The following is a 19,762-nucleotide window of genomic DNA, read 5'->3' as shown; positions in this document are numbered from 1 at the left end:
GACATAGAAAAATAAAAAGGAAGACCATATAGTTAATCATTTATATAACTTTATTTTCAACCATTCATTTCAATTTTTTTCCAGCCAGTAATTTTAAAATAGCAACATATAATTGAGTTTGGCCCAACCTTTTTTCCTAGATGGCATTACATAAAAAACATTTTTTATTTTATTTCTTAAGAAATTAGAAATTAAAAGCCTAGCATTTGGCCACAGTGAGGCAGCATGTAACATTTGCATTTCATATCATCTAACAAGTGACCAATGTTAGAAGAGTGCAGTTTTACTGGCCTACACCTACTTTAGGTGTTTCAGTGTGTAGACGGGGGAGGGATTGCACAAATATACCTTCACACCTTCAGCTATCCATGACTTCTGGAATGCATTTATTGAGTTTCTCTTCCAATGGCTCCTAAAGGCAGCTGCTATAGCTACTACTATTTTGGCAGAATCACATGCACTGGGCACTCTAAGTTCTCATATAGGCCATATTGCTACTTGAACATAATTCATTTGAATAAATACCCACCCCATGCTAAATATTGCATAACTCATTAAATGCAAACTCAGAAACATTAACTTTTCTGCATTGATACCTTTTTCTTTTTTTTATTATTTTTGGACCTAATTTGAAAATACACTGGCAAATTTCTTCTATTGAACAGCTTAAAATGTTGGATTTTAATGCCACATTCTGCAGATGATGAAACATGTTTTTCAGAGGCACCCAAGCAAAATGCACAGATTACTATTTCTGATAACTACGCATGTTATATCACATTTTTCGATGTTAAACACAGGTTGCGACTCACTACTTCTTTAAATAAATATCCCTATTACATGTAAAAAAACAAAACATATGAAGGTAAATATTTCACCATCACCACGCTGCTGTGAGTTATATAAAGAAAGACCATCTCAAATACAAATTTTCTCTCAAACAATGTCAAAACATTCACAGATTATCAGCATCTTCAGCATGTGTAGCAGCTTTTCTTTGTTAAAATGCATTATTTTGTGCAAATAAAAGTGCAAATATTGTTTTGTAACTGAGGAACTGTTGTCCTATGTAGTCTGTAGTCTACGTATTGATAAAACCGTTTAAGTTCAACAAACCTGTTCAGGTACAGTGAAACTTGAAATCTTACTGAAAGTCTTTACTGTTTTGTTTAGTGTCTACAAATCGGACTGATTAATATCAACATAATACTAACGTAGCATTTGAGAAGGTCTTCTACTTCACTTCAAAAACATAAATATGGCAAATACCTTGATCCCTTCATTTCGCTTAAACACCTTAATGACAATATTAGTTATCACATAATAACAAAATAGTTCATTTTCAGACTTATATACGTTGTCTGGTGCAATGTCTTATTACCGAGGTCCCGCATGAACCGGAGATTGTGTTGTTAAAGTTCTCATACACAATTGAACTTGATGGTGAAATATTTCACTGTCTGTTAACCAGGTTACTCTGACACACAAAACCTGTTCCACGTACCCTCTACTTGTTTTGCGCTCTACTCCTGCCTCAACAAGGCTTTGTTTTTCTGCCATTGTGTCTCAACAGGAGTTTTCTTCACAGCCACTTCTATTCATCATAACATAACTGTTTTTCTTATGCTGCTGTTGCTGTAAAAACTTTGGAGGTCTTTTGCCAGATGAAAAGACAGCTGGCAACGGTGCTTGACCAAAAGCGATATGTCTGCTTTTGGCATTTTTCAGTTTATCCAGTGCATCGGATACCTCTCTGCTACAGGTGTCCAAACCCACAGATAACAGTGGTGTTTTGTAAGTCTCTCATCACTACAGTCCTGCCAGGCAGCATCAGCACAGAATCCCTTTATGCTGCAGTCTGCTGTTAAAAATATATCTAATATAGATAGTAAAATATGAGAACCAAAGCACCAAAACAGCATCATAAAGGGAGGCTGGTTGTACTGGTGTGCAGTTTCTCTCACTCTCCTTGTAAAAAGAGGCAGGTATCATTTCTCAGTGACTGCAGCAGCAGCCATGGGGGTCCGTATGGTCCCGCGTGCTGTGGCGGCCAGCTCCTCGATTTCTGCATTCAGTTTCCTGATTACCCACTCCATGGCTTCACGGCCCTGATCAGAACAAATAAATAGATAAATATAGCATTAGAAGAAAGGACGCAATGGTTAGCACTGTCGCCTCACAGCGAGAAGGTTCCAGGTTCGCAACCCGGCTCGGGCCTTTCTGTGTGGAGTTTGCATGTTCTCCCCGTGTCTGCATGGGTTTTCTCCGGGTGCTCCGGTTTCCTCCCACAATCCAAAGACATGCACATGTTAGGTTAATTGATGACTCTAAATTGCCCGTAGGTGTGAAAGGTTGTCTGTCTCTGTTCGTCTATATGTGCCCTGCGATTTACTGGCGTCCTGTCCAGGGTGTACCCCGCCTCACGCCCGATGGTAGCTGGGATCATCTCCAGGCCCCCGCGACCCCGACAGGGGTAAGTGTTTGAAAATGAATGAATGAATATTATAAGAAAAGAGAGTAGTGGTTCCCAACTTTCCGACAAAATGAAATTTGTGAACTCACTGCCTGTCAGATTGTCAAACAGCATTAACAGACCACGGGCAAAATCTCTAGTGCACCTGTTCTATTGGCCCAACAGTGACGAAACAGTGCAGATCATCGGAGAATTTTAGATGCAGAAGTTCTGTTTTTGGCTTCATGCGCCACTGAGCAACTTTTATAGTAATGAACGGGGCCCTGCCTTAAACAGTGTATCTAGTATCTCAGCCTTTGGTAATTCATATAAAGTGTTAAGAATAAATAAATGATGCTTCGTGATAAGAGAACCTGCTTATAGCGATCAGCCCCAAAAATCTTTGACTTTATGTTTTTTCATGTGAAATATTAGACATTTTTCACTGTTTCAGGGCCCAAACAAATCCATCAAATTAATCAATCTTGCTAAACCACTCACAACATATGTCTACATTAATAAGGGCCACAAGTAGACATACATGCTTCTTTTTAAGAAATCATACTCTAAAAAGGTTGGGAACCACTCAAATAGTCTAAAAGCAAAGTTTGATTATTTTTTAAGTATTAAAAAATATATATCATAAGCTACATTTGACAATTCGGCAGGAATAAGATTATTAATGTTGTCGTTTTTAAGTGCAGAATCCAAAGAATAATCAGTTTAGATATTTCACATTTGTCATATTGGGGACGTCCAGAACTGGGCCTCACACATGTTTTGTCCTAAAAGACACTTCTGACGGACATCTTACCTTTCCAGCATTAGCAGAGATGGTGGACGCCATAACTCCCTCGAGGTAACTGCTGAGACTGACTCCTTTCACAGAGATGATCGCCTCCTGGGTCAGTATCGTTCTAGAGGTAAAAGAAAAAATCATGATCAAATGGCTTCTGAAAGTAACGATTCATCATTGTTATGTAGTAATCCCTGCTATGTATAAAAAAAAAAAACCTACTTGTCTTTATCCTCAGGGTGTGGTTTGTACGTTAACTTTTCATCCACAGACACCATGTTTGTGAAAGTGATCTGCAGAGGAAATATCACAAGAGACTAATCAGTTAAGATGCAGTAAGAAATGTCTTGCACAGTATCGTAGCCAACAGTGAGAGTTGTCAGACGAGTCTTGAAACCACATTATGAACTTTCATTGTTGAAATGTGAGCTATCCAACTGCAGAACAACCAAGACTTCATTCCAGAGATGTTTCACTATTAACATACTGAGCTTATGTGTTCAGACAAAGCCATGAAAAGGGAATCTAGATGGGTTAGCCATGTTTTAGGTTGACACATCCAAAATAAAACACACTACCACGCTGATTGTTAAATCTCAACATTAGCCCGAGGAGGGTGTTGTGACACAAGTACTCACATTTGAGGACCGAAGCTCGAAAGTCTTCTCTTTGGGATCCACAACCGATTGCTCCTGAATATATGTGTATGTTCGTGAGTTACCAATGATCTGAAGACAAAATCAGAAACATGCTTTACTACAAACTGAAACTGACTAATTTATTCAGCCTTTTTACCTTTGAAATGGTGACTTTGTTTATCGATGGATTTACTTATTTGGTTAGCCCAACCACAGGGGGCAATAAGTAAATAAGTAAATCCATCATGTAAAGTTTAAATTTCTTTAAAAAAACAAAAATGAAAATCACTTCTATACTAAAATTTACTTAATTAGCGTTTTCAGTGGAAACACACCAGAGGAGATTAGACTTTATTGTTGCATGGAAAAATACATTTCTACAGCACTGTAAACATCAGACAACAGTGCGTACATGACACCAACACATAGTATACAACAAACAATGGCAGACAACAGCACACACACTCTGACCTGAGGTCTATTATTTAGGGTGGCTATGGCTGCAGGGATTGGGCTTTTTCCAATACAAGTATCTGTTCTAGTAGCCCAAGATGCAATGTAATACAGAGGTATTCTGTCATTTATCAAAGATGAAAGCGTATTAGTTTAGTAGTAGAAACACACACACACACACACACACACACACACACACACACACACACACACACACACACACACACACACACACACACACACACACACACACACACACACACACACACACACACACACACACACACACACACACACACACACACACACACACACACACACACACACACACACACACACACACACACACACACACACACACACACACACACGATTGGCTTTGAGACAATCTGATTAAGGGTTAGGTTAATATGCTATCAATCACTGGGACAGTCTGTGTCATAGACTGTCCTTGGAATTAAAGAGGCTATTCATAGATGTCGTCACCGACTACAACCACATCCTCAGACACCTAAGCAAAGGTCAATGCTAAAGCACAGCAGCGGATTAACCACTGTTTACAGAGGCTAAAAAGTGATACGATCTTTTCCAACCTTATTGTTACTTAATTAAGAAAGTCAAAAGGATCAGGGGGGAAAGTTCAAATGAAATGCTGAATAAATGACGGAGGCCACTACTTATATTCTTGTGACCTCTAGTTGTAACCCAGCAGACAGAGATGGAAAGTTACATCACATGCTGTCATGGGTTACAACTCAGCAATGACAGAAATGGCACTACGGTGTCCTGTACAACACGAGCTATGGCACACAGCCATGGGTTCGAATCTGGGCTTCAGTCAGCAACCAGGTCTGCTGCTGCTGGCCCTGGACAGAAATAGCCTCAAGGGTTAAGGTCATGCTCAGTGGCTGGAAAGCATTAACCTATACGCCATCACCAGTACATAACTGAGTCAAGCTACAACTGGATTATAGTGTCATGTTTTATCATCTGACGTTTAAAGTAATTTTAAGTCAAAGAGAAGCCCCCAGACCACGAGTACAAACTCTGTCAAGTCATGATTTGTCCATTCAGAGTCATGTGTACATTATAAGTGTGACCAAAGTAGCTCAACTACAACGTTACCGCCACTAGACTGCAGAACAAATACTGCGCACAGTTTAGGATTTGAAACTCACAGATTTCACTATGGATGGAAGACCCCACTCTGTGCTGAGCAGTCTTGTACTGTGGAGGCATCCCTGTGTGTCGACACTTCTGTCCAAAACATCCACTCCGATCACACTGGGGTTCATGGGGTTGGGATACTTCTGCATAGCAGCCTTGGTCACTGTCTCCCATGGATGGCTGTGGAAGGAAACACAAAAAAAAAAATATATATATATATATTATTGAGGCACTATATGCACACATGACTAACTATATATTCAGATTAAAAGTGACAAGAAACAGAGCTATGATAAGCAGCTGGACTTATTTGTCATATGTTCATGATAAATGAAAAATACCCTATATTTTTATTGTTTTAACAAATTTCTTCTTCTGTGCAGTGTGGGACTGTACATCTACTAAAGTACGTAAATGCAGTTTTCTTGTCCTTGTCGTCTTCTAATAGCTTCTTTGAACTTCTCCACTACATTTCAGAGAGACATATTGTACTATTTGCTCCATTACATTAACTGAAATCTGGATTTACTGGTGACCTTACACATCGAAATTTTACAAACAACATATGATAATTTTATAAAATATAATTTATTGATACAGATAAAATTATCTTACTACAGTATAAATTTGACCAACTACAACAAACACATGCATCACCATTAATATAATATTAAATATGGTACCATTTCCAGGGGCCACTTTTCTGCACTGAGGGTACCAACAATTTATTAAATTGTTGTGTTGAAAATGTAGCAAAAATAACATGGCAGCATCTTATCTAGAGTTATGTTAATTTAATTTTGTCTGGTTTCAGATTGGGCCACATCTTCAAAATGTTAAGAGATTAAGGCACAGTGAACAAGGTTAAACAAAATGATATTCAGTCAGTGAAATTCATATATGGTAAATTTTATTTTTAAAGATAAAAATGGATTGCCTTTGATTTTGGAGCTCCCAAGTAGAAATATATCTACTCTAGCTAGCAAAAGGTTATATAACATTCATACACTTGCTGCTAGAAAAATATATTGTTACAGTGGATCAATGATGAGGGTCCTTCTCTTAAGGGTTGGAGTTAAGATGTATTTGAGCTGGTTCTTTTGGAATATCTTACAAATATATCAATAAATATATATACTGTAAAAAAACAAAAAAAACAAACAAAAATAAGATAAATCGAACTTTGTGGTGGGTGGTTGCCACGGAAACACCCAAACGCGCCGACGTAACAAAGTGACGCAAGCTAAAAAAAAAAAAGAAATGTAGGGGAAAGGTCGCGCGCTGGGGGCTGGTCCTGACCGGCTGATTACGCAATTTGACAGCTTTTTTTGCAACCAGACATTAGTGTTTTCACATTTTATACTTTAACGTTTGTTTTTTTTAAACACGACGTTGTTGTTCGTTTGGGGTTTTTTACCTTCCACATACAAACCAAGCGTGTGTTAGTCGCTGGATTAAATACGAAGCAAGCTGGCGTTACTTAGCGACACGGCGAACCATCTCTGAACATACCGGATATAAAAAACGAGTTACCACGCTAAACAGGATACTCACTTGAATATGTGCTCGGATGCCCAGATCTTCATGGTTTTGACTGGCCGACGGATGCTGCTGGTGCCGGAGTGGATGCGCGGATAAGCCGGTAGGTAGACACACACTGGCTGAAATCAGTGAAGCACGTTCAAACACAACTGCCAAGTCCCCTCCCTCCGTCCACAGCGGTCACATGAGCTGGATCAGTCAACTACGCACTTCCGCTCATCCACATGCGGCATTTAGCACGAGTCCAATACTGAAATACTTTGTATATATTTAAACTCGACAATTAACAGAAAACCCCATATGAATATCGCTCCCCACTTTAACCTGCAGCGTGCATTATATCTGTCCGGCTGTGTAACCCACAGTGTGGCGATATATCAGCAGTTTAACCTCTGTGATGTTACACAATTCAACTCGGTGAAGGTTGAAGGTTCTCTGCAACCTTGGATGAAGGAGACACAGTGGGCTGTTCACGAAACATCATCAGCTCAATGGTCAAATCTGCATGCACCATTTATTAAGTAAACATCATAGGCATTGCTATTATTAATTTGCTTCCTATTTTTCTTTTCTTTTTTAACTCTTTGCAGCTGTTAACACCTGCCAGAAGAGTGATTTCTATGACATAACAGCCAACCCACCAGCCGAGATGAAATGGACAGGTCAGGACATAATGTATCTGAGTGGTGGAAGAAGTACTCAGAGCTTTGACTTAAGTGAAAGTATTAACACCTCACTGTAATACCAACTGAAATACTTACTGTAAATTATTGGCATCAACATGTACATAAAAGTACAAAAAGTACTCATTATTCAGAATGGCCTGTTTCAGAATATTCCATTATTGATTATAGGCTTAATTATTGAGAGTTTCATGTAAATGTCACTTTAATGTTGCAGCTGTTAAAGGCCGGGCTAATTTTGAATTTATTAAAGTCACTTGTAGCGAAAGTTACCAAATAAATGTAGTGGAGTAGAAGTATAATGTAGTGTAAAATGGAATTACTCAAGCAAAGTACCAATATCTCAAAGTTGTATGTAAGTACAGTACTTGAGTAAATGTACTTAGTTACTTTCCACCACTGTTAATAGGATAAGAAAAGCAGTTTCTGTTTATTTTCTTAGATTTTTAGTAGGGTTTTTTTTCTTGTGAAGATTTCTTAAAATAGAAATAAAAGCAAGATAGTATAGATGTATCTATGATCTAAGAATGGCAGCTCGTATGTAATAGATTATCCATTACACTTGACAGCCTTGTTAATGCTGCCTGTTAGGATCAAGTGAGCATGCAAATGTAATAGCACATTTTCTGGTCATGTTTTGTTGCATATAGAACCAGAACCAGATATAGAACCAGATCCATGCAGTAAGAAAGCCGAGAACTTCTTTCCTTCTTGACCTCATTGCCACCTTTAAACAGATTGGCTTCAGTGAGGCAATAGGCCGTAACCTATATTCACATGTGAGTTACATGTAGCCTATTATCTCCTTTATCCATGTGTTTGTGTGGGTCCATAGTTGACTTTGGTGCAATGCACGTCATGTGTGCTTATCTCAGTGCAGACACTCTGGCCAAGTTATGTGTAATCTCGATGTCCCAGACTCGTAACAGTTGAAGGAAATTGTGTGACAGCCTTGAACGGTGTCACTGTGCTGTCAGAATACTGTCCATCACTGCGGCTGAGGTCTCTTACTCTTAGTCCACTTTAAATTCAAATGATAAAGCTGAATGAAAATTAAAACTTGTTTTTTAAGTACTGTTTTGTAATGAATGTACTCTCAATGAGAATGAATCACTCGTTGGTGTGTCTGTTTTTAATCATTTTCATAACTTAGATACAAAACACTCAATGCAACATGTACTGTAAGTACATTTTAAAAATGGACAAACAGTGTTAGCATAGAAAATAGTTTTTTTATAACTGGATTATACAGAGCTGCTGTAACATAAACTTTTCCATACCATATGCAAACATTTCCATATTTTTTTCTTCTCAAAAATATTAGCAACAGCTATTTGAAATAATTCATAAAACACAATAAGCACTATTGTTCAAATATATCACGGCACATATGATCAAGTATTGGCCAATTTAAATTAACCATAGGCATACATTATACTAAAAAATAAGAGTTCCTTTTCAAACCCACAGTTTCCAAACTTTTTCAAACTTACACACCACACAATCTACGTCTTTGACTCCAGTGATTATCAAAGTGGGGTCCGTGGCACTTTGCCAGTGGGTCTGTGACAAGTTTCAGGTTAATTCCTTTAAATGATCATAAACCTTTTTTTTTTCCAAAGGCTTCTGTTAAATTAATAATATTTTAATACTTAAATATATAATAGTTCTTAGCTTTAATTTTAATCTAACAAATCTATAAGTCTTAGAAACTGCAAACATGTTTAATACATATCTAATATATTTTATAATACAGTTCTTTAAAATAACTGAGAATTGTAAAAAAATAAACAAGGCTACGTCAAATTATTCTACGAGACATGCATTAGCTGGTCCGCGTGGGCCAGGGCCTGCTCCTGCTCCTGTACAGCTAAAGCCCTGCATGTTTTAGGTTTCTCCCCGCTCCAACACACCTGAGTCTAATGATCTGCTCATTATTGAGCAGCTGAAGCTCGGCACAGGTTTGAAATCGTTAAAAACAGGTGTGTCAGAGCAGGCAGAAACCTTAAACATGCAGGACATTAGCTCTCCAGGAGCAGAGTTGGACATCCCTGCTGAGGGCTATATCTTGTCCGTGGTCCTTGGCTTAAAAAAAAAATGGAGAAATTCTAAACTACCATATAATCCTTTTAAGAACAGTCACACATACTGTATGTTATCTACACTCTTCCAACAAGGTTTCAAACCTACACACTGTATGACATACATTCGCTACTCATCCACAGTGTCTTTGCCCGTTTCAGTCACTGTTTCCAGTTTAACTTCCATCCCAGACTGAACCTTTGGTGTGGATGGTAATGTGGGTCCCTCCTCTTCTTCCTCCTCTGCTTCCCAATCTGCCTCAGCGGTGGCGTCTTGGTACTGCTGGTACTCCGACACCAGGTCGTTGAGGTTGCTCTCTGACTCACTGAACTCCATTTCATCCATACCCTCCCCTGTATACCAATGGAGGAAAGCCTTCCGTCTGAACATCAGGGAGAACTGCTCGCCCACACGACGGAATATCTCCTGAATGGCTGTGTTGTTGCCAATGAAGGTGGAGGACATTTTGAGGCCTCTGGGTGGGATGTCACACACGGCAACCTTGACGTTATGGGGGATCCAGTCCACAAAGTAGTTGCTGTTTTTCTGCTGCATTGCAAGCATCTGTTCTTCTACCTGTTTGGTGGACATCATTCCACGGAAGATGCCAGCAACAGTGAGATAGCGTCCCCTCCTTGGGTCGCACGCTGTCATCATGTTGCGGGCATCAAAGATCTGCTGGGTGAGCTCAGGCACCGTGAGGGCACTATACTGTTGGTTACCACGGGCTGTCAGGGGGGCAAAGCCTGACATGAAGAAGTGGAGGCGCGGGAAAGGCACCATGTTGACAGCCAGCTTCCTCAGGTCTGCGTTGAGCTGTCCGGGGAATCTCAGAGAGGTCGTGACCCCACTCATGGTCATGCAGACCAAGTGGTTGAGATCCCCGTAAGTCGGCGTGGTCAGTTTCAGTGTGCGGAAGCAGATGTCGTAGAGGGCCTCGTTGTCTATGCAGAAGGTCTCGTCCGTGTTTTCCAGGAGTTGGTGGACTGACAAGGTGGCATTGTAGGGCTCCACCACAGTGTCAGAGACTTTAGGGGAGGGCATGATGCTGAAGCTGTTCATGATGCGGTCGGGGTACTCCTCTTTGATCTTGTTGATGATGAGGGTTCCCATGCCAGAGCCAGTGCCACCCCCGAGTGAGTGAACCAGCTGAAATCCCTGCAGGCAATCACAGCTTTCACTCTCGTGCCTCACTCTGTCAATCACCTGCTCCACCAGCTCCGCCCCCTCTGTGTAGTGGCCCTTCGCCCAGTTATTCCCAGCTCCTGAGTTACCTGCAGCACCAAAATAATTAAATCCCATCACTTGTCAAAAGAATAAGTAGATGGAATCTATTGCCATAATGAAAATGTAAAAAATAAAAAAACATAAAGCACAAAAATGTTGCCACTTGTCTAAATCAGGACCACTGTGCTGCATTTTAGATTCTCAGTTCTAAGTTGACACCGAATCTGTTTCCACTTTTCTAAGGTTAAATTCTCGCAACTCCAATTCAGGTGATATGTTTTTTTTCTTCAATTCGACATAAAACATGTTGTGAAAAGTACCGCCTGTTTATTTAGTGTTAGTGTCTGTGTTACGTCAGTTATTTGCTTAGCGTAGTACGTAGTTACGTAACTAGCGTAAATGTCCGCACCACCAGTTCCGTTCATTCTCCGTTGATGTTGGAAGTCACTGACAATGTGAGTTATTAATCCGATGTTTATCTCTTAATATGCACTAGCTTGGATAGCTGTATGTTAAAACTGACTTATTTGTTTGTTATGTTGTTGTGTGTGTTAACTGGGATAAGCTAATTGAATCAGCATGATGTCTATGAGGCTAATGTATACTGTGTGTAACAAGCTAACTGTGTTCATGTGGTAGTACTAGCAACTATGTTTGCTTGCTTACGTGTTAATACCTGCATGTGTATTTTATTTGCATGTGGAGAGTCATGTACCACTTTTCCTTTTCTTTATTTAATTACAGAAACTTCCACCATTGTACTCTAGTCCGATTGAATGAGTAAAATCAGTCAACTCTCACTGGTGACTCAGTCCTTCCTGACCGAAACCCTGAAGCAGCGTGAATATTACTCTGCCAGCTCATCTCAAACAAAATCAATCATCCTCCCATCCGGTCGCCATTGGACCAGAGGAGCATTAAGGAGCAGCAGCCGCAGTGAACCAAGGCCAAAGGGTTACGTCCCCAAATCAGAGTATGTATACAGTCATGCAGAGCCCAGACCCAACCGAGCTGATGATTATGGAATCATTGACCAAGCTAATGGAGTCCATCTCAGAGAGCGAAAGGGAGTAAGCTATCAAAATAGCTGAACTCACCAGCAAACTAGCCCAGTATGAAAGACGACGGCAGTGGCGGCAGGAGTTAATGGGAGGTATTACGTATTTCCTACAAGGGGAAGAGGCCAAAGAAATGGAGGGCAAGACAGCAGGACCATCACTTATGGAGCTATCCACTGGTCCCCGTCTAAGCAGCTTGTCTCCAATAGGTCAAGTAAATACACGGAGCCTAACACTGGTCAACAGTCAGCCAACTTCCCATCTCCCAAAACAGTTGTCAGAGCGAAAATGGGACAGAGGGAAGGAGAAAGGAAGCAGGCCAGTGAAGCCAGCAGTGAATTTTCATTATTGTCCAACTCTTCAGTAGGCAGCTCAGAATTCATTCCCATCTATTTAGCTCCACAGTAACGGGTGAGTGCATTCAGTTCACCAGTTTCATCTCGCTTGATAACCCCACTGTCTCATCTGCATAACCCTAGTGCTATACCAGCGGCACCAGTAGAGGCAACCAGCCCAATGCACCAATCAGTTGTTTCTTACACAACAGCTATCAGCACGTCCAGTCCCTGCCTACCAGTATCCTACCACTGCTCCAGCACCGGCCTACCAACACCCTGCTCAGGCTGCTAGTCACCTAACCATGGGCTATCCTCAACTGCACGCTGCCACCTCAGAGTCCACTCTCCCTTGAGTGGCTCCAATCCAACTCCTGTGTCCTGTCCAACTCCTGGGAACACGCGTGTCTGAAATCCAGGAGTTGACAGACTATCTAGCCTGGCGTTATGTGGACTCCCAGAAGGACCCAGCTGATGACATAACGAGAGGCAAGACACTCTTGGAACTAGTGCAGCCTGGTTGGTGGAATCAAGGGCCACCTTTTCTTCGACAGACCACACACCAATGGCCCAAGAAACCAGACTATGCAGCTCCGGCAGAGCCTTCAGAATTGAAGAGCGTCACATTCTGTTGTATAACCGCAGTCGACGTAAGTTCTACTGTCCCAGATGCCACCCAGTTCAGTTGATGGACAGAGTTAGTGGAAGCGGCAAAGAGGGGATTTCAGGGGGCGGCAGAAAATCCTGCTAAGGACCAGACGATAACCCTTCGAGAAGCAGAGCTCATGCTGCTAAGAACCTGCCAAGCCCAGAGTTTCTCTGACAAGGTCACTGCCCTCCAAGCACATAGGCCTGCAACGCCTCATAGTCGGTTGGCCAGTCTTGCTCCAGAATGGGATCCTACTACAGGGTTGATCCGAATCGGTGGCAGGCTTCGGAAACTACAAGATGCAGAGCCTGAAGAGATTCATCCCATTGTCCTGGACTCACGACACCCAGCAATCAAGCTCCTGATTAAGAGGTTCAATGAGAGTTTGTTGCACCCAGGCTCAGAACGAGTGTATGCAGAAATCCGTAGACATTTGGATTCTGCGAAGACGCCAGGCGGTGAAGCATCACCAACTCCACTACTCAGCATGTCAACGATGGAGGGCTCAACCGAAGGTCCCCCAAATGGCAGATCTACCTTCAGCACACCTCAAACTCCTCTGCCCACCATTCTACTCGACAGGTGTTGACTGCTACAGGCCTTACCTGGTGAAGATTGGTAGGAGGAACGAGAAGTGCTGGGGTTTGATCTTCAAATGCTTGACCACCCGGGCAGTCCACCTCCTTTCTCCTTGCCCTACACCGCTTTATCGTGAGAAGAGGCCGTGCGAAAGAAATACTGTCAGATTGTAGTACCAACTTTCGTGGTGCAGAGCGAGAACTTTATGAGGCCTTTGAGGCTCTTGAGCCACAACTGAAGACCAGTCTGGCTGATTACCAAATCCAGTTTAAGTTCAATCCACCTAACGCTCCCCACTTTGGTGGGAAGTGGGAAAGGGAAGTGCGCTCGATTGAGAACGCTCTGCCTCAGAAGATGTCCTGCGAAGGGTTTTGGTTGAAGTGGAGGGGATTATGAACTCTAAGCCACTGGGTTATGCCTCGGCAGATATGGCTAACCTTGACCCCATCACTCCTAACATGCTTCTGATGGGGCGGCGGGATGCAACATTGCCTCAAGCTGTCTATGTCCCGAGTGCCCTGGGGCGGCGAAGGTGGCGCCACTGCCAGAATCTAGTGGACCAGTTCTGGATCCACTTCACACGCAACTACCTACCCACACTTCAGACATGTCAGAAGTGGCAGAGATCTTCGGTAAAGTTGGCTGTGGACTCCATCGTCATGATAGTTGATCCACAACTTCCCAGAGCTAAGTGGCCGGTGGGAAGAGTCACAAAGACTGTGCTTAGCCAAGACGGATGTGTCAGAGTAGCAGAGGTCCTTGTTGAGGGGAAGGTCTACATCAGACCTGTTGCCCGCCTGATTCAGCTACCCACACTTGGAGACTATGACGAGGACACTTGATGAATTCCTTTTATTGCACATTCGCTGCTCGAATGTGGGGGCGGCTGTTGTGAATTCTCCAAGTACCGTCTGTTTATTTAGTGTTAGTGTCTGTGTTACGTCAGTTATTTGCTTAGCTTACGTAACTAGCGTAAATGTCCGCACCATCAGTTCCGTTCATTCTCCGGTGATGTTGGAAGTCACTGTCGATGTGAGTTATTAATCCGATGTTTATCTCTTAATATGCACTAGCTTGGATAGCTGTATGTTAAAACTGACTTATTTGTTTGTTATGTTGTTGTGTGTGTTAACTGGGATAAGCTAATTGAATCAGCATGATGTCTATGAGGCTAATGTATACTGTGTGTAACTAGCTAACTGTGTTCATGTGGTAATAAACTAGCAACTATGTTTGCTTGCTTACGTGTTAATACCTGCATGTGTATTTTATTTGCATGTGGAGAGTCATGTACCACTCTTCCTTTTCTTTATTTAATTACAGAAACTTCTACCATTGTACTCTACAACTTGTGTTCATTGTACTCTAGTCCGATTGAATGAATAAAATCAGTCAACTCTCAGTGGTGACTCTGTCCTTTCTGACCGAAGCCCTGAAGCAGCGTAAATATTACTCTGCCAGCTCATCTCAAACAAAATCAATCTTAACAATACATATTTGTCTATGTGATGAAATTATCCTCCACTTTCTCAGATTCATGAAACATTTTCAATATATAGAAATAGAAAGTTGAAATTGCAAGATTTATTCACACACCAGTTGGGAGGCACGAAAGCATATGAAGCTATACAAGTGTTTATAGTTTAGTTATGTCGTTCCTCGACATAATAATAAAAATGGTCTTTATATAACCAAATTAAAGCAACAGTTTTTCCCCAGTATGACTGTTTCCTTATTTGTCTCACCGTGGATGAAGTTATCTGGCCTAAAAAGAGCTCCGATGCGACTCCCTCTTATACTGTCCATCGTACCGGGCTCTAGGTCAACCAGCAGAGCCCTGGGGACGTATTTACCACCTGCAAACAAAATGTAAATGAATATCCGGCATCCTGACATAATATGTGTCTTCACTTTGTGTCAGAGTTTAAGAACAGTATTATTTAAACATAAAAAGTGGTGAGGGTTTGGTAAACAACTATGCTGAATTATAGTCGACTGTTAAATAAACCTCCATATTACCATGCGCCTCATTGAAGTAGACATTGACCCTCTCCAGTTGGAGGTTGCTGTCTCCCTCATAGATGCCCGTTGCATTGAGACCATGTTCTTCACTGATCACTTCCCAAAACTTAGAAAGACAAAAAGAGAAATTATAATTACAATCTCAACAGAGTTAAAGTGTTTACTGGAACGACACGTTAGTTTTATACCTTTCACCTTTATCTCATCTGGTACAATAGTGTAGAACTATTACACTATTATCTCGTCTAGTATAATAGTTGTATTCTTGCATTCCCCGTCAGTCAGTGTATGACTGCCAAAACTACTCTGACTCTTTCCCAGATGGGCTCATGTAAAAATGCATCCCTGTTTATTAATCTCTGTGGCAACTCATCATAGCTGACCAGATGAAGAATCTCTGCTGCACACGATAAAATGATGAATAAACATGACAGAATATAACTCAGAATGCCACTTTCTCTAACGTAAAACAGCATGACGTGTTCAGCCGTATTATCTTGTAGTTCCTCTTTCTTGTTTCGTGTTAGCTATGATAAAAAAAAAAAAAAATGTCACACCCATACTAGTTTTGCTTCTGCTCTTATCTTTCCCCTGAATGCTTGACAGGGAACACCCTGTGTCACTCACGACTGTTGGTGGCAACATGCAAAGAAACATAATTAAAATTAACAGCAAAAAAACATATTAATTTATAAAAGTCTAATCTTAAATATTTACGTTAAAACAGTTCCTCATTTTATCTCAGCTAGCATGACAAAATTCAGTGACTTCAGTCGTCCACATTGTAACTTTCAGTTTTTCTTTTCTTTTCTTTTCTTTTTTTTTGTTTACCTTTGAGCCGATCTGGTTTCCACATTGTCCAATTTGAAGATGTACAATTTCACGCATGATGATCGGGCTATAGTACACAGAGTAGCTGAGGGTCTCAGATAGGCGCCAGACCTCTAACCAGTCTTTTATACAGCACCAGAAATGACGTCACCAGTGATGTCAGGGAGTCACCCCAGTCAGTAATATCTGAGGGGGCCTAATACACTACGTGAAAGCTCTTAGCAGAATAGTTATGAACAGGGATCATTATTATTATTCTTTACATGGAGGTGTCTGCCATACTCTTAGACTCTAGGTCTTAGGTCTATTATGTTTAATATTCTGCCTTATTTTGTTGTATATATGTACGTGTCATTTTGTTTGTTTTGTTTGTAAATTATATTATTAATAAAAACAGCTTTAAAAAGCAATTAACGGAAAAAATGCATGTGGCAATACTTATTGTGTAGACTGTGCAAACTTCATACAATTTCTTTTTCAACATATAATAAATTATAAATAAAATTATTAAAGTGTTGCAGAAGAAAAAGGTTTGGTGCCAAAACAACATGGTTATATTTTCTCTATGTGGCTGAAACACATCTGTGAGCTGTAGGATGGACCAAAAACAGGAAGGAAGTGAAGAGAAGATGAATGGAAGTAGTGCGTTATTCTGTCCAGTGTCAGATAACACCCATTTGATTAACTACATTAATATCATACAGACACACACACTAATAATACCAAAAGTTGTTCCCAACAGGAAGGAATAGTTTTATATTACAAACTTGCAGAAACATTTGTTGGTGATTTTTGATAATGCATCCCAGTTTTCATTTGCTAAAGGACTCCTCCTTCTACGTCTTTATCTGTGTAATAATAATTAATTAAAATGTGCTGGGAGAGATTATGTATGTATGATAGATGCTACCATCTAGAGGGCTATTACAGGCATAACAATATGTCACTGGAGCAGTTGTCTAATGTTAATTTAATTTGTAAATTTAAGCGTTTCTCATGTCAGAGATTCAGACTCACTTATTCATTTTAGAGCAAATGTGAATACAGGTTCTGAAAACAATTGTCACATTAATGATTCAGCGTGTGGCTCAAATAGTTGTAGTTTAAAAACTTATCATAAGAATATAAATGAACCTTAGCCGAAATTAGACAGTTAATTATGATACCTGTGTTTTTAAGAAGCATTGTTGTGTTTTTCAAGATATTTTTTGACATGTTGCCATATAAAGCACAGGTTTATCATGATGCCAATCCCAGATGGCTTTGGGCGTGAGGCGGACAGGACGCCAGTCTATCGCAGGGCACAGAGACAGACAACCCTACACACTCACATTCACACCTACGGACTAATTTAGAGTCATCAATCAACCTGGTGCATGTCTTTGGACTGTGGGAGGAAGCCGGAGAACCTGGAGAGAACCCACGCAGACACGAGGAGACCATGCAAACTCCACACAGAAGATCACCAATCTAAAGCAGACAATGTATAATGATACCTGACCAAGTATATAATTCTAAGTAGGATAACAATAAAGATAAAGAACATCCGAAAACTCTCTCCTAGAATACTTTCATCCATCCAAAATATTTATTTTACATATTCATTTCATTCGAATCTTGACTTTTGCAGAAGGCTTATTGTCTTATCTCTTCTCTTACTATATTTATATTTATATAACCCTCATGTACCAATGGCAATAATCCTGTTTATTCAGTGTATTTTTCAAAAAATAAGACTAACTTCCTGATCTGAATATAAAAACTTTGCAGAGTAGAACCACTTTAACTAGTTGCTAAGATTTAAGTCATTACTTCTTTGGTTGTCTGGTGGGGTTCATTAGAGAGCCACAGTAGCATTTAGTTGACATTGATGACCTTTATGTGTTTTGCCCTGAGCTGCTTTCCCTTGCCATTTGACGTAGAGGGTGGTGTGTGTGTGTGTGTGTGTGTGTGTGTGTGTGTGTGTGTGTGTGTGTGTGTGTGTGTGTGTGTGTTTGTGTGTGTGTGTGTGTGTGTGTGTGTGTGTGTGTGTGTGTGTGTGTGTGTGTGTGTGTTTGTGTGTGTGTGTGTGTGTGTGTGTGTGTGTGTGTGTGTGTGTGTGTGTGTGTGTGTGTGTGTGACTGTGTGTGTGTGTGTGTGTGTGTGTGTGTGTGTGTGTGTGTGTGTGTGTGTGTGTGTGTGTGTGTGTGTGTCTGTGATGCACTGTGTTTGCATGCATGTGAGAGCTAAAGGGGGATAGAAATCCAGGGTGCGATTTAAAAAATCCGACCACACTGTAAATTTTAACAAGTTGAGTTTACTTAAAGAAATTTAGGAAACCGATTACCTTGGGAAAAGTAAGTAAACAAACTTAATTGTGTGAAGTACTGTAAAATTATTATATTCAAGTGAGCTTTACTTTGTTTTGAAGTTGTGAGAACTTAATGTATCTTACTATAGTTAAATTCAAATCAAGCTGTTACAACTCAAATACTTTGAGTCATATTAACTTAGTATATTCTGCCAAAACAAGTGGGCATCACTTGAAATTTGTACTACACTTTACTTGAGGTATCTTAGTGTAATCCACTTCAATAAAGTTGACAGGAACTCAATAAAGATGAGTCACATTAAGTTAATATTACTGTGCCATATTAAGTGGACAGTACTTAAATTTAAATAAATGCACTTAACATACCTTAGTTAAGCTAACTTTAAAATAAGGATTCACAAAATGGCATTATGAAAATGTTTTTTTTTTTAATTTCAGTATTTGTAAACAACAATAAGAACAATCAACATGCTGTTAATTCTGAAACTTCTCTAGACAGAGACCATTCAAACGTCAAGTTTGGCTGAACAATTTACAGGTGATAGATGGAAAGTCAGACCATCGCTTTAGCACCACACACACTTTAAACTTTTTAAATGGGGTTTACCTAATTTGACCTTTATCAAAACATTACATATACTGTACTGTAATTACATATGGCGATTTTTGCTAATACTGCGATTAATTGTTGAGCCTTAGTCCAAACCCTTCTGTTAGCAGAAAACCAGGCCAGTCAATGCAGGGGAGAGAAAACGGAGAATAAATGATGCTAACCAGTTAGAGGCTAATCCTTCTTTGCAGTTTGCTGAATAATTCCTGCTAAATTATGTCTTTCTCTAAATTATTTCTTCAATATTATGTGTTTGTGAGAGAGACTGAGTATAAGAGCATGCATGTGTGCGAGTGAGTGTGTGTGTGAGTGAGACAGAAAGTGAAA

The 19,762-nt window shown here is 40.4% G+C and overlaps 2 protein-coding genes across 8 annotated transcripts; both read right to left on the bottom strand.

Moving 5' to 3' along the window:
* Positions 1-32: 32 nt before the first annotated feature.
* On the bottom strand, positions 33-7,198 carry prelid3b (PRELI domain containing 3). The gene is made up of 6 exons (XM_083939907.1): positions 7,061-7,198; positions 5,518-5,686; positions 3,887-3,976; positions 3,471-3,541; positions 3,267-3,369; positions 33-2,108 (listed from the first exon to the last, which is right to left on the bottom strand). Exons 1-6 carry the CDS (start codon positions 7,090-7,092, stop codon positions 1,989-1,991), a joined length of 585 nt encoding a protein of 194 aa, XP_083796033.1. The 5' UTR covers positions 7,093-7,198; the 3' UTR covers positions 33-1,988.
* A 2,436-nt stretch (positions 7,199-9,634) lies between these two features.
* Positions 9,635-16,571, bottom strand: tubb1 (tubulin, beta 1 class VI; the record flags this gene model as incomplete). Of its 7 annotated transcripts, XM_083939432.1 has the most annotated exons (5): positions 9,635-10,385; positions 10,995-11,087; positions 15,407-15,517; positions 15,681-15,789; positions 16,515-16,571. In XM_083939432.1, the coding sequence occupies 5 exons, from the start codon at positions 16,569-16,571 to the stop codon at positions 9,943-9,945; spliced, it is 813 nt and encodes a 270-aa protein (XP_083795558.1). In that variant the 3' UTR covers positions 9,635-9,942. The 7 variants fall into 7 exon arrangements, with proteins under 7 accessions (XP_083795558.1, XP_083795552.1, XP_083795553.1 ...); XM_083939426.1 differs by having other exon boundaries at positions 9,635-11,087; positions 15,407-15,566; positions 15,658-15,789; XM_083939427.1 differs by having other exon boundaries at positions 9,635-11,087; positions 15,407-15,566; positions 15,670-15,789.
* Positions 16,572-19,762: the final 3,191 nt, after the last annotated feature.

This window comes from Echiichthys vipera, assembly GCF_963691815.1.
Source record: "Echiichthys vipera genome assembly, chromosome: X".
NCBI lineage: Eukaryota > Metazoa > Chordata > Actinopteri > Perciformes > Trachinidae > Echiichthys > Echiichthys vipera.
Note: the sequence above shows the minus strand (reverse complement) of the source record. Positions and strands in the feature narration are given on the sequence as shown.

What these genes read in the sequence shown, in the direction of transcription:
- prelid3b (XM_083939907.1), bottom strand. Translation starts at nt 7,092, where the DNA reads ATGAAGATCTGGGCATCCGAGCACATATTCAA. An exon ending in TCGAGCTTCGGTCCTCAAAT is followed by an intron (nt 3,542 to 3,886) that starts GTGAGTACTTGT and finishes TTTCCTCTGCAG; the next exon opens with ATCACTTTCACAAACATGGT. An exon ending in TCTCTGCTAATGCTGGAAAG is followed by an intron (nt 2,109 to 3,266) that starts GTAAGATGTCCG and finishes TGTTCTGATCAG; the next exon opens with GGCCGTGAAGCCATGGAGTG.